Source organism: Oncorhynchus tshawytscha, linkage group LG14 (assembly GCF_018296145.1).
Source record: "Oncorhynchus tshawytscha isolate Ot180627B linkage group LG14, Otsh_v2.0, whole genome shotgun sequence".
Lineage (NCBI taxonomy): Eukaryota > Metazoa > Chordata > Actinopteri > Salmoniformes > Salmonidae > Oncorhynchus > Oncorhynchus tshawytscha.
In genome coordinates this window covers 42,591,435-42,604,274 of record NC_056442.1, presented here as the reverse complement: position 1 = coordinate 42,604,274, position 12,840 = coordinate 42,591,435, and the positions used below count along the sequence as shown (strand labels likewise).

Below are 12,840 nucleotides of genomic sequence, written 5' to 3'. Positions count from 1 at the left end.
AGCCTGAACACTTAGACACGTAGGGACTACGGGTCACAGTTATGGAGTACCAGTCAATTTGGGATTGAGTATAAATGAGGCTCAGTATCAGAGAGGATAGCTCAATCTGTACAGTGACCAATAATGTATGTAAACCCTGGATTGCTGATGCTATGTATTGGCCAATGAAAGACTGACGCCACTGGCCAGCCATATTGGCACTCCCCAGAAGGAGCAATCCTCCATTGGAATGAATGTAATTTTACAGTATTTCAAAGAAATGATTCAAGGACAAAATGACACCTATTTAAGTATTCTTTGTTGTAGTGGGGACTAGGGTTGCAAAACTACCAGTCATTCATTTACCAAAGTTACTGGAATCTGGTAATTAACAGAAAATCTATGGGAATCCATCGCAACTTTGGTAATTTATACTTGAAAAATATGAATAAAATGATTAAATCACGAGCCTAGTTGGTTTAGCCACAGAAAAAGCAAGCAACCTTCCCACTAGCCATGATTGGCTGAGATAATGAGTTGGCTGGACATGCCGAGAGATGCGTTTGGATTGGTCTGCCATATAGCACACTTCTGTCTATTTGAGCTGGTCAGTATGTGTAGGTAATCCTGTCTAACGCAGTTTAAAATATATATGTATTGCTCAGTAGAGCTGCATAAGTGTTGCTCTCCACTTTCTGGGGGACCAAGTTTTGAAATCAGTGGAATTAGTGTATGATAGCTAAGGAGATGGAGAAAACATCTGTCTCGGATTACATCTTCAAACTAAGGGCAACAATGGCATCCATGACAGGGAGAAGCGTCCATCCATGATGTACACTACCAGTTAAAAGTTTTAGAACACCTACTCATTCAAGGGTTTTTCTTTATTTTTACTATTTTCTACATTGTAGAATAATAGTGAAGACATCAAAACTAGGAAATAACACATATGGAATCATCTAGTAACCCCAAAAAGTTTTAAACAAATCAAATAATATTTTGTATTTGAAATTCTTCAAATATCCACCCTTTGCCTTGATGACAGCTTTGCGCACTCTTGGCATTCTCTCAACCTGCTTAACCTTGAATGCTTTTCCAACAGTCTTGAAGGAGTTCCCACATATGCTGAATTCTGGTAGTTTACTGGTAGTTTCCAGTAATATACCCTCCCTTTGCAACCCTAGTGGGAACAGTACTTTAAAAAAAGAAATGTTTTTATATATTTTTACATTTGTATGTTTAGCTTACATAATATAATTTAAAATTATTCATTAAGGTGTCTGTAATAGAATGAAAATGGCAAAACATTTTTTATTTATTAATAAAGGCATTTCTATAGCTTCCAAAATATATTTTTTACAACCGCGGGGGAGTGCCAATATGGAGGCGCGGTGGCTTCAAAACGGCGCCTGTTGTCAGTCATCTAGTGCATATATAAACCATTGTCGGTCTTAGGCAAGTGTAGACCAAAGTGGAATGGTGATGTTTAACCATGGCAATATTACAGGGCGTTTACTATGGTGTTTCTAGGTGATAATATAGGGAGTGTGGCTATGCTACCATGGTAAGAAATTAAAGATGATGAACAATGGTTTTTTGAACTCAACATATATTGGCCCCAACAATAGCCCTAATAAGATGTCGTCATATACTGTACTCCACCCCTCTCATTCCCCAACAATGACAGACGTCTGGGAAACAACGGTTTCTAGGCAGACATGTTTCTCACTTACACACACACATACACACCCTCCCCAGTTATTAGAAAGCATAAGGAGAGCTGAATGCAGCAGTGCTGTGTGACAGAGACGTTGAGAGGTGAGGAGAAGCAAAGAGGAGAGGAGACGAGAGGGCGAGAAGAGGAGAGGCAAGGAGAGGTGAGGCTCATCTCGCTGCTGTTTAACACCAAACAAAAGGCCTGAATGTCAGCCAGTGGAACAACACTGTGCTTAGCCACAATCCCCTGTTTTACAGCCAACTGACAAAGACAGAGTGCCTCCGCCTGCTTTGTTTGTGAAGAGAGAGAGAGAGAGAGAGAGAGAGAAATATAGAAAGAACAAGAGACAGAAAGAGGAGAGACTGCAAGGAACATTAACCAGACATTTGTCTCGCTGTCTGTCACATAACAAGACACGGAAGGAGTGAAGGTCATTGATACTGATGGTATGTGTGTGATGGTGGTGACAGTTATGCTGATGATTGTGACAGTGAGAAAGATGACGATGATGGAGAGGTCTATGACAATGGTGGCTGTTGTGATGTTGTAATCAATGATGATGATGATGATGGGACAGTGACATGTTGATGTGCTCAACCCCAGGTGATCTGTGTCACTCACCTCTTTGAGGGACACCACTCCGATGAGTCGTCCAATGCTGGTGACGTAGGCATGGTCCAACCCCAGCAGAGAAAAGATGGTGTGGGTCTGGGGACAAGAGAACAATACACTTAGAACCCACATTTAGAACACTTAGAACCAACATCTAGAACACTTAGAATCATAGATTCCCTTTTGACATTCATATGGAGGCCCTTCTGAATCACAAAACAGTAAACATCTGAAAGCAGCTATTAAACTACAGCAGTTTAGTGCATTAGAACAGTCAGCTCAGTGGTCACTGGAGAGCTGAATGGTGTACAAGCTCCTTCCTCATTCAACTAATGAAGTAAATCAGCAAGTCATCAAAAGTAATCACCTTGATTAGCCTAATCGGGTGTTTGAGCACCACTGAGCTAGATTGTTGTGAAAGGTACAACATCCCTACTGATACTGTAAGCTGCTAGAACCTCAAGTGAACCACACAGACAGCAGCTTGAGCCTAAACCCAAATCACAGGAAATAGAATAACCTTGTTGTTATTTCAATATTTAATGAAATGGGAGTTAACCATTACAATGTTCCAGGAAACAAACACATAAAACAACATGGAATACATGTTACCCAGACTGATAGATGCAAGAGAACAAACACCCGTTTCCATAAGTCACACACAAATGTGAGTTTGTGCGCTTGTACTGCAGTGGCTATAATAGCAATAACACTGGACTATCCATCTACAAAGTGCATTTTACATAATAATCCTGGATTTATTTAGTGAAAAGGGGGTACTGAGCAGTATAACGGAGACAGACAGACAGACAGACAGACAGACAGACAGACAGACAGACAGACAGACAGACAGACAGACAGACAGACAGACAGACAGACAGACAGACAGACAGACAGACAGACAGACAGACAGACAGAAATAAAGACAGACAGACCTTATGTAGTGAGGTGCTCTCCACCAGTTGGATGGGGGCGGGGTCGATCATGCAGTTGTCGAAGTTCACCTGCTCGTCAAGCTGGTTCTCCTCCCACTCTGCAATCTGTAAACCCGGGGAGGATAAAGAGGAAAGTGGAGAGAAATATTATGGAAGTACTCAAACACAGACATTGGGCTGGCGCAATTACCGTATAACCATGTAAACTACAGTTATGGATGAAGACTGCCATGGACAGAAAGTAAATGTCATAACTGTAATAAATAAATTGATCAAATTAATATTTTTTTCCTAACAAACAGCTGACAGAATGACTACAATTCAGCGGCAGCACATATAGAAATAGGTGAATAGAACAGGCTTGGAACCTGTAACCCTGGCAAGTTGACAGGTAGTCATGGGTGCACTCACAATGGCTACCTGGTATTGTGATGGAATAATTTGCTTTGTAATATATGCTGAATGTTCATTCAAATGATGTTAACTGATGTGGCTCGTGCACAGGAAAGCATTTTTTTGTAATGTTAGTGGAGTTGAATTACATTTACATTTGAGTCATTTAGCGACTTATGATAGTGAGCGCATACATTTTCATACTTGTTTTTGAATCAACAAAGCACAGCACATATTTTAGCAAATATTTTCCTTTCTGCTTTGCTCTGTTGGAATCGGCTAAACATTGATCATTGAGGTAGTAAATGAATGATAGGAAATGAAAGAGACTATGTTAGAAGTTAATGGTTCTCTGAAGAAAGACAGAAGGCTTTGGGACGTGTTTGATGGAGGAGAAGAGAGCGATGTGTTGATATAGGGAAGACAGATGGATATCTGTGGGTCAGGAGGTGAGGGGTGAGGTCAGTTCCCCTTAAGGGAGTAATCAGGGTTGCTATCTGGTTACCTTCTTTCCTGTGGAGCCATAAACTGTAAGGAAGAGGAGTGTCTTAAGTAGAATGTATATGAACTCTGATGTCTGAAATGTTTGGCCATCTGATTTCAGCTGTACAGAACCTTTGGGAATGATTAAACTTGGTTAAAGCTTCTCTAGTGTCCGTGAGTTATTTACTCTGAAAAATAAGAACCTAACAGCTCCGATGGGTACGCTAGCAATGACTGCCAGCCCACCCATTATACTGTCATTGACTTGAATGTCTGGGACACCTGTTCTCTTCATTCTATTCATTTTTTAAAATGCTATTCGAACGGTTATTTTGGTGACAGTGGTCATTTGGCTGGCCAGTTGTCGTCATCCAAAATCCCATGATCGTCACAGCCCTACTAGACGTATAGAATATTGAAATGGTCTTTACATCCATGGTGAGAAAGAACGGCTATGGCTTTTATCTTCAATTCCTTAAAAGGACTCACGAGGAAGTTGCCACCACTATTTAAACGTAATTTCTTGTCCCAGAGAGGAAATCCATGTTTAGGTTCCTCCTCCAAAGAATGACAAAGCCTACTTGTACATATTCACAAATTGGATGTGGGAATTTCCACATGGAGTTGATAAACGTCAACAAATAGGGCATTGACACCTGTCTGTGTAGCTGGCTAACATGCTAGTTAACCTTATTTAGCTAATTAATGTTATATGGTGCTGTTTTTATAACTACAAATATTCAAAAGATTAGCCAGCTGGCTCTATAGCTAGTTCTGGAACTGGATTTGTCATAAGCATTGATTTAGGGAAAACTTCACCACAGATGGAAACCAGTCATCTTTGACTTCGCCATCTATTGTTATCGCCAAACGTTTGGCATCGTCCATAAATTGCGGCCGCGAATCCGCCATAAAGATAGTTAGAAAGAATAAGCTCCAGTAATATGGATAACCATTGAAAGATAGCTGATATGCGTTTTCTACATTGTAATGGACACGGTGCAACCCTTGGTAAGTAGACTGCTGGCAGGCTGCGGTACAGCAAAGCCAAATCAACCTGTGCTCATGGCTCACAGGGGAAGTGAAATGATCATGTACTCCGCAGATGACATGTAACTATACATTTTATTTTGCGGGTGACTTTTCATTACCTGGATAAACACTTTACACCAATCAAAGCAGTGGAGCGTCTAGTGAAGCAAAACTTTAGTGGTCAAAACCATTCATCTGGGGGCGACGGAGGAAGCGGGTTTGTAAAATGCTATCTCATACCATTAATAAAACGGCTCAGGCGGCCGAGTGGACACAAGGCTGTTTCTCATCTCAGTCACAAAGACGAATAACTGCAGATGTTTCTGATTAATAAACTATGTCATGCTGGTGGGTGGCAACATTCAAATGAAACCCAGTGCTGAAATTAATCGTAGGCTGAAAATAATTTCTTCATCATATCATAGGAAAATATACTACATTCACAACGATTTGCACGAAATGGGCTTTCCGGATTTGTCTCTTCAAGCCCAAATGTATCATACTTTGACTAAAACCATGATTTATTGACTCCAATCGTTGTGCAACATGGGTAAACATCGTATTTCAGTTGCAAAAAGTTTTTTTGTGGGGCATTCATTAATATTTAAGAAGACAGAATCATTCCTTTTGGAATAGACATTACACTCCAGTGATTGTTACCTATATGGGCTTCTGCATATCTAAACGCTAATAGTTGAGCAAATATGAGAGTGATATGCATAATAAGCATGGTAGCAGTTGAAACGGAAACGTGAGATTAAAGAATTATAGATTATGGAATGCAGTGAAAAAATCTCAGAATATTTCAATTGAGGTACCACCAATAATTCCTGCATTAATCTAAAATCCAATCATTCCTAATACCAACCAAATCACTTTGCAAACCCCATCGCTAATTTAAATCCCTACCCAAACATCAACCCTAACCTCAATCCCTATCCAAACTCCACTTCCTTTAAGCCTAGGTGGTTTCCTCTTTTATGTGGCTACACAGTGTCTGGCTGTGGTCCCTGGTGCAGAGATAATAGATGCCCATAGAGATTCCAGCTTTGATAAGGCTATTCATACACAGTGACTAATTATTCCCCTGATAACCAGTAAATACACTGTAGCATAGACAGCACTGACACATCCTGAGAGAAAAGGGAGAAAGAGGGAGAGAAAGTGTTGTAGGGTCTCACCTCTCTGATGGTCATGTCATCATCCACATCGAAGTCATCCTGAGAGAAGAGGGACAGGAAACAGATCAACACACTTACACTGCAAACACACACCAAGCGATAAATGGTTCAAGGTTTTATTTCTATAATCTAGCTATATGATGAATGGATGCTTTTATGATATGGATGTGTCATTCATGTAGTCTATGGATATGAAATAAAATCAATGTTTAATGACATAAAACCTTGAACTATTTCATTTCCAGATTGTTGTTCTCTTGACTATTTATGAATAACACAATTACCATTTTATATTTTGTCAGGGGGGTACATACAAAGTGTTATGTTGTATATGTTGTAATCATCCTTCTTAATTCAGAATTGGGCAGTTGTTTCATTGATGGACATGAATGGCTGTTTGAGCGTAGCAGCATTGGTAATTAGACAGTGTATCATGGTTGATGGTGTCATTTTCCAGATACTTCAAATAATTCCTCCTCTCATGCATTATGGGTTCCTTGGTGGTTGTAAGTGTAATTGCTTTGTCATTGGACAGGAGGATAAGAACTGCCCGTCTTACCAACAGGATGTTCTTCTGATTTCTGTTGTCCTCCATAAATAGGCATGCATGGAACCCCCCCCTTCCCTCCATCTTCAGTATGACATATGTTTTCATGGCAAGTGGTATGAATGACTATAGGAGATGAAAAGGGGAGGAGTTTGGTTCTGTGGAGGGGCGGGCCACACCCACAAACCAGGAGAAGGTCACTGATTCGACGACTCTAATGACATGGCTGATGATAGACAGCGTAGCAGCATGCTTTGGTTGAACTGAGACGTCCCTTAAGTTGCCCGCAGCTTAAACACACCACCCTGACCATGGAAAGACCACGTTTGGACCACATAGACACGGTTTGTAGTCTTTTGGGGTTTAGGGTGTCATAGCTAGAGAGTCGGTTGAGTTCTCCACGACCACTATTGACTTCTTGACCAATCAGTTTGCATTCTGACGATGAGGTCAGAGTTAAAACTACCTAACAGCCAATCAGAAGAGGAGAACTATGTGTCAGAGGGCAGTAAGAGTTCACAGACAGGGAGGAGGGCATTCAACACATTTGTCTCGATGGCACAGATCGGCAAGGCTCAGCTCGGCACAGATCAAAGTCCACAGGCATGGATTAGCCCTGCAGCGGATGACGAGTGGTTGATTGGATGGCTGACCAGTTGCTGGGCAGTTTCCTGGGGCATGCCCAGCGTTCTTACCACAACGGATATCCTGATGCGCTTGGGTGGCCTCCTTAACTCAGGAGACGCAGAGCTCGATGCAGTGCCCTTTATGTTGATGTTGACATTGTTGTACTTCCAGCGGCCAAAGACAAGAACAACGTTAACACAACATCTCTGCCACGCTGGGAAAATGCACCCCCAACTCTGAATCTCCCCCAACTCTGAAAAAAATAGAGTCATGCCTAACCTAAGTGGAGGTGTGGAGGCTTGAGTTGGAGGCGTAACTCAGAGAGATTGAACAGGAAGTGATTATCGGAGAGTGATTGACCGTGAACTTCTAGAAGAGGGAGAGTTTGTAAAGGAGGTAGGAGTGTGTGTGTTTTCTGACAGGTGTCTCACCTCCAGGCCTTCTATATCAGGTCTGACACGGAATAGGTTCTTTAAGGTGCTGCCTGAGTGATCCTGTGGACCTGAGAAAGGGAGAGAGAGAGACTATTGAAGAAGTTCTACGTAATTCAAAAAGTACTTAGTTGTTTAATAATTCGCAAAAGTCTAAGCAGTTGAGGGGGGTTCTAAACTGACTTATGGAATTGTTTTAAGATGGTCATACTATTGATCATTTCGCTATTTGATTTAGAATTTTAGGCCCCTTTCAGAATAAAAAATAAATGAAATACAATTATTTGAGAGACATGGAAGGAGAGATAGAGACCATTGTTGTTGGTAATACAAGTTCTGTGTGTGTTTGCTCTTACTTGTGGGCATGGGTATCTCAGTAGGGCAGTCCACCACAGAGGGTCTCTTCAGGGCCGGCTTCAGTGGCTTCATGGAGGGGGTAGGGGTGGAACTGAAGGAAGACTCCTCTGTGGAGATCTACACACACACACACACACACACACACACACACACACACACACACACACACACACACACACACGTTACTATTCATGGGTTGCATGTTTCGTCACAATATTGTTTCGAACATGTGTTTGGGACTGATGCCCCATTCTACCCAATGCATTGTCAATGAGAGCTAATGAAGATTTCCTTAGAAGTGCATTCCAGTGGCTTGGAAATACTATGACATTCAAAAGGAGGAAAATAATTAGTAGGAAAACATTTTGTCATCATTTTGATGTAGCCAGATTAACTGAGAGGCCACCAGATTGTAGCTAGCTAACGTTAGCATTGCTAGCTATTTTTTGATGAATTTAGCAAGCTAATGACAACATTGCCATCTGCCTAAAGTACATTTGACGGCATGATAATGCTGATAAAGTTGTTTCCTACTAAATATTTGATTGCTTTAGCAATGTCATCATATTTTTAGGGACCATAGTGTAATTTTGACAAAATAGTAGTTAGCCTCTGTCCAGAATGACTGGGCGGCTGAAGAACGTTCATAACAATGGCATGACGCGACCAATTCACGATGGTGCAACCTATGAATACACTCTGAATACATATAATCAATAGTACAGTTCATGCTGTACCTGTTGCCTAAATAAAGGAAACACTTGAGTAAATGAGGGATGCAAAGTATATTGAAAGCAGGTGCTTCCACACAGGTGTGGTTCCTGAGTTAATTAAGCAGTTAACATCCCATCGTGCTTATGGTCATATATAAAATTCCCAATTGCCCATTATTTTGACTACAATGACTAGAAGAGATCTCAGTGACTTTGATAGAGAGGTCTCAAAGTAGCATAGGGGGTTTAAAGGGTGTTTGTGTGTGTGTGCCTGTGTGTCTCAGTCACCAGATCTCAACCCAATTGAACAGTTATGTGAGATTCTGGAGCGGCGCTGTCTGTTTCTCTCTCTATCTCTGTCTGTTTCTCGTTCTCTGTCTGTCTCTCTCTCTCTTGTTTGTTTCTTTCTCTCTCTATCTCTGTCTGTTTCTCGTTCTCTGTCTGTCTCTCTCTCTCTGTTTGTTTGTTTCTCTCTCTATCTCTGTCTGTCTCTCTCTATTTGTTTCTTTCTTTCTCTCTCTATCTCTGTCTGTTTCTCGTTCTCTGTCTGTCTGTCTCTCTCTGTTGGTTTCTTTCTCTATCTCTGTCTGTTTCTCGTTCTCTGTCTGTCTCTCTCTCTCTGTTTGTTTCTTTCTCTCTCTATCTCTCTCTGTTTCTCTCTCTATCTTTGTTTCTTTCTTTCTCTCTCTATCTCTGTCTGTTTTCTCTCTATCTCTGTCTGTTTCTTTCTCTCTCTATCTCTGTCTGTTTTCTCTCTCTATCTCTGTCTGTTTCTCTCTCTATCTCTGTCTGTTTCTCTCTCTATCTGTCTGTCTGTTTCTTTCTCTCTCTATCTCTGTCTGTTTCTCTCTCTATCTCTGTCTGTTTCTCTCTCTATCTCTGTCTGTTTCTCTCTCTATCTCTGTCTGTTTCTTTCTCTATCTCTGTCTGTTTCTTTCTCTCTCTATCTCTGTCTGTTTCTCTATTCTCTATCTCTGTCTGTTTCTTTCTCTCTCTATCTCTGTCTGTTTCTCTCTCTATCTCTGTCTGTTTCTCGTTCTCTGTCTGTCTCTCTCTCTTGTTTGTTTCTTTCTCTCTCTATCTCTGTCTGTTTCTCGTTCTCTGTCTGTTTCTCTCTCTCTCTGTCTTGTTTCTTTCTTCTCTGTCTCTCTATCTCTGTCTGTTTCTCTCTCTATCTCTGTCTGTTTCTCTCTCTATCTCTGTCTGTTTCTCTCTCTATCTCTGTCTGTTTCTCTCTCTATCTCTGTCTGTTTCTCTCTCTATCTCTGTCTGTTTTCTCTCTATCTCTGTCTGTTTCTCTCTCTATCTCTGTCTGTTTCTCGTTCTCTGTCTGTCTCTCTCTCTCTTGTTTGTTTCTTTCTCTCTCTATCTCTGTCTGTTTCTCGTTCTCTGTCTATCTCTCTCTCTCTCTTGTTTGTTTCTTTCTCTATCTCTGTCTGTTTCTCGTTCTCTGTCTGTCTCTCTCTCTCTCTTGTTTGTTTCTCTCTCTATCTCTGTCTGTTTCTCGTTCTCTGTCTATCTCTCTCTCTCTTGTTTGTTTCTTTCTTGTTCTCTTTCTCTCTCTATCTCTGTCTGTTTCTCTATCTCTGTCTGTTTCTCTCTCTATCTCTGTCTGTTTCTCTCTCTATCTCTGTCTGTTTTTCTCGTTCTCTCTCTGTCTCTCTCTCTCTCTTGTTTCTTTCTCTCTCTATCTCTGTCTGTTTCTCTATCTCTGTCTGTTTCTCTCTCTCTCTCTGTCTGTTTCTCTCTCTATCTCTGTCTGTTTCTCTCTCTATCTCTGTCTGTTTCTCTCTCTATCTCTGTCTGTTTCTCTCTCTATCTCTGTCTGTTTCTCGTTCTCTGTCTTTCTCTCTCTATCTCTGTCTGTCTCTCTCTATTTGTTTCTTTCTTTCTCTCTCTATCTCTGTCTGTTTCTCGTTCTCTGTCTGTCTGTCTCTCTCTGTTGGTTTCTTTCTCTATCTCTGTCTGTTTCTCGTTCTCTGTCTGTCTCTCTCTCTCTGTTTGTTTCTTTCTCTCTCTATCTCTCTCTGTCTGTCTCTCTCTATTTGTTTCTTTCTTTCTCTCTCTATCTCTGTCTGTTTCTCTCTCTATCTCTGTCTGTTTTCTTTCTCTCTCTCTGTCTGTTTCTCGTTCTCTGTCTATCTCTCTCTCTCTCTTGTTTGTTTCTCTCTCTATCTCTGTCTGTTTCTCGTTCTCTGTCTGTCTCTCTCTCTCTCTCTTGTTTGTTTCTTTCTCTATCTCTGTCTGTTTCTCGTTCTCTGTCTATCTCTCTCTCTTGTTTCTGTCTCTCTCTCTCTCTTGTTTGTTTCTTTCTCTATCTCTGTCTGTTTCTCGTTCTCTGTCTATCTCTCTCTTGTTTGTTTCTTTTCTCTCTATCTCTGTCTGTTTCTCTCTCTATCTCTGTCTGTTTCTCGTTCTCTGTTTCTTTCTCTCTCTATCTCTGTCTGTTTCTCTCTCTCTCTTGTTTCTTTCTCTCTCTATCTCTGTCTGTTTCTCGTTCTCTGTCTATCTCTCTGTTTGTTTCTTTCTCTCTCTATCTCTGTCTGTTTCTCGTTCTCTGTCTATCTGTCTCTCTCTTGTTTGTTTCTTTCTCTCTCTGTCTGTTTCTCGTTCTCTGTCTATCTCTCTCTCTCTTGTTTGTTTCTTTCTCTCTCTGTCTGTTTCTCGTTCTCTGTCTGTCTGTCTCTCTCTTGTTTGTTTCTTTCTCTCTCTGTCTGTCTGTTTCTCGTTCTCTGTCTCTCAATTCAATTCAATTCAATTCAAGGGCTTTATTGGCATGGGAAACATGTGTTAACATTGCCAAAGCAAGTGAGGTAGATAATATATAAAGTGAATATATAAAGTGAAATAAACAATAAAAATTAACAGTAAACATTACACATACAGAAGTTTCAAAACAATAAAGACATTACAAATGTCATATTATATATTTTGTGTTTCTTTTTCTCTCTGTCTGTCTGTTTCTCGTTCTGTCTGTCTCTCTCTCTCGTTTGTTTCTTTCTCTCTCTATCTCTGTCTGTTTCTCGTTCTCTGTCTGTCTGTCTCTCTCTGTTGGTTTCTTTCTCTATCTCTGTCTGTTTCTCGTTCTCTGTCTGTCTCTCTCTCTCTGTTTGTTTCTTTCTCTCTCTATCTCTCTCTGTCTGTCTCTCTCTATTTGTTTCTTTCTTTCTCTCTCTATCTCTGTCTGTTTCTCGTTCTCTGTCTGTCTCTCTCTCTGTTTGTTTCTTTCCCTCTCTATCTGTCTGTTTCTCGTTCTCTGTCTGTCTCTCTTGTTTGTTTGTTTCTCTGTCTGTTTCTCGTTCTCTGTCTGTCTCTCTCTCTTGTTTGTTTCTTTCTCTCTCTCTCTCTGTCCATTTCTCATTCTCTGTCTGTCTCTCTTGTTTGTTTCTTTCCCTCTCTATCTGTCTGTTTCTCGTTCTCTGTCTGTCTCTCTTGTTTGTTTGTTTCTCTGTCTGTTTCTCGTTCTCTGTCTGTCTCTCTCTCTTGTTTGTTTCTTTCTCTCTCTCTCTCTGTCCATTTCTCATTCTCTGTCTGTCTCTCTCTATCTTGTTTGTTTCTTTCTCTATCTCTGTCTGTCTCTCTCTCTGTCTAAATTCATTTCAATTCAAGGGGCTTTATTGGCATGGGAAACATATGTTAACACTGCCAAAGGAAGTGAAGTAGATAGTAAACATTACAATCATAGAAGTTCCAAAAGAATAAAGACATTACAAATGTGATATTATGTACATATACAGTGTTGTAACGATGTGCAAATGGTTAAATTACAAAAGGGAAAATAAATCAACATAAATATGGTTTGTATTTACAATGGTGTTTGTTCTTCACTGGTT

General features: G+C 40.6%; 2 protein-coding genes across 2 annotated transcripts in view; both read right to left on the bottom strand.

Moving 5' to 3' along the window:
- Positions 1–12,840, bottom strand: part of LOC112267238 (chloride channel protein 2) — a 464,010-nt gene that overhangs the window by 396,234 nt on the left and 54,936 nt on the right. The gene's annotated exons all lie outside the window — the stretch shown is intronic.
- The window catches only part of LOC112267448 (chloride channel protein 2-like), a 64,196-nt gene that overhangs the window by 987 nt on the left and 50,369 nt on the right, over positions 1–12,840 (bottom strand). Inside the window, exons 23-27 of the mRNA XM_042296593.1 lie at positions 8,294–8,411; positions 7,938–8,008; positions 6,333–6,371; positions 3,244–3,348; positions 2,318–2,404 (exon numbers count right to left, since the gene is read on the bottom strand). Of these exons, the coding sequence (XP_042152527.1) occupies positions 2,318–2,404; positions 3,244–3,348; positions 6,333–6,371; positions 7,938–8,008; positions 8,294–8,411 (420 nt within the window). The remainder of the gene's footprint in view (positions 1–2,317; positions 2,405–3,243; positions 3,349–6,332; positions 6,372–7,937; positions 8,009–8,293; positions 8,412–12,840) is intronic.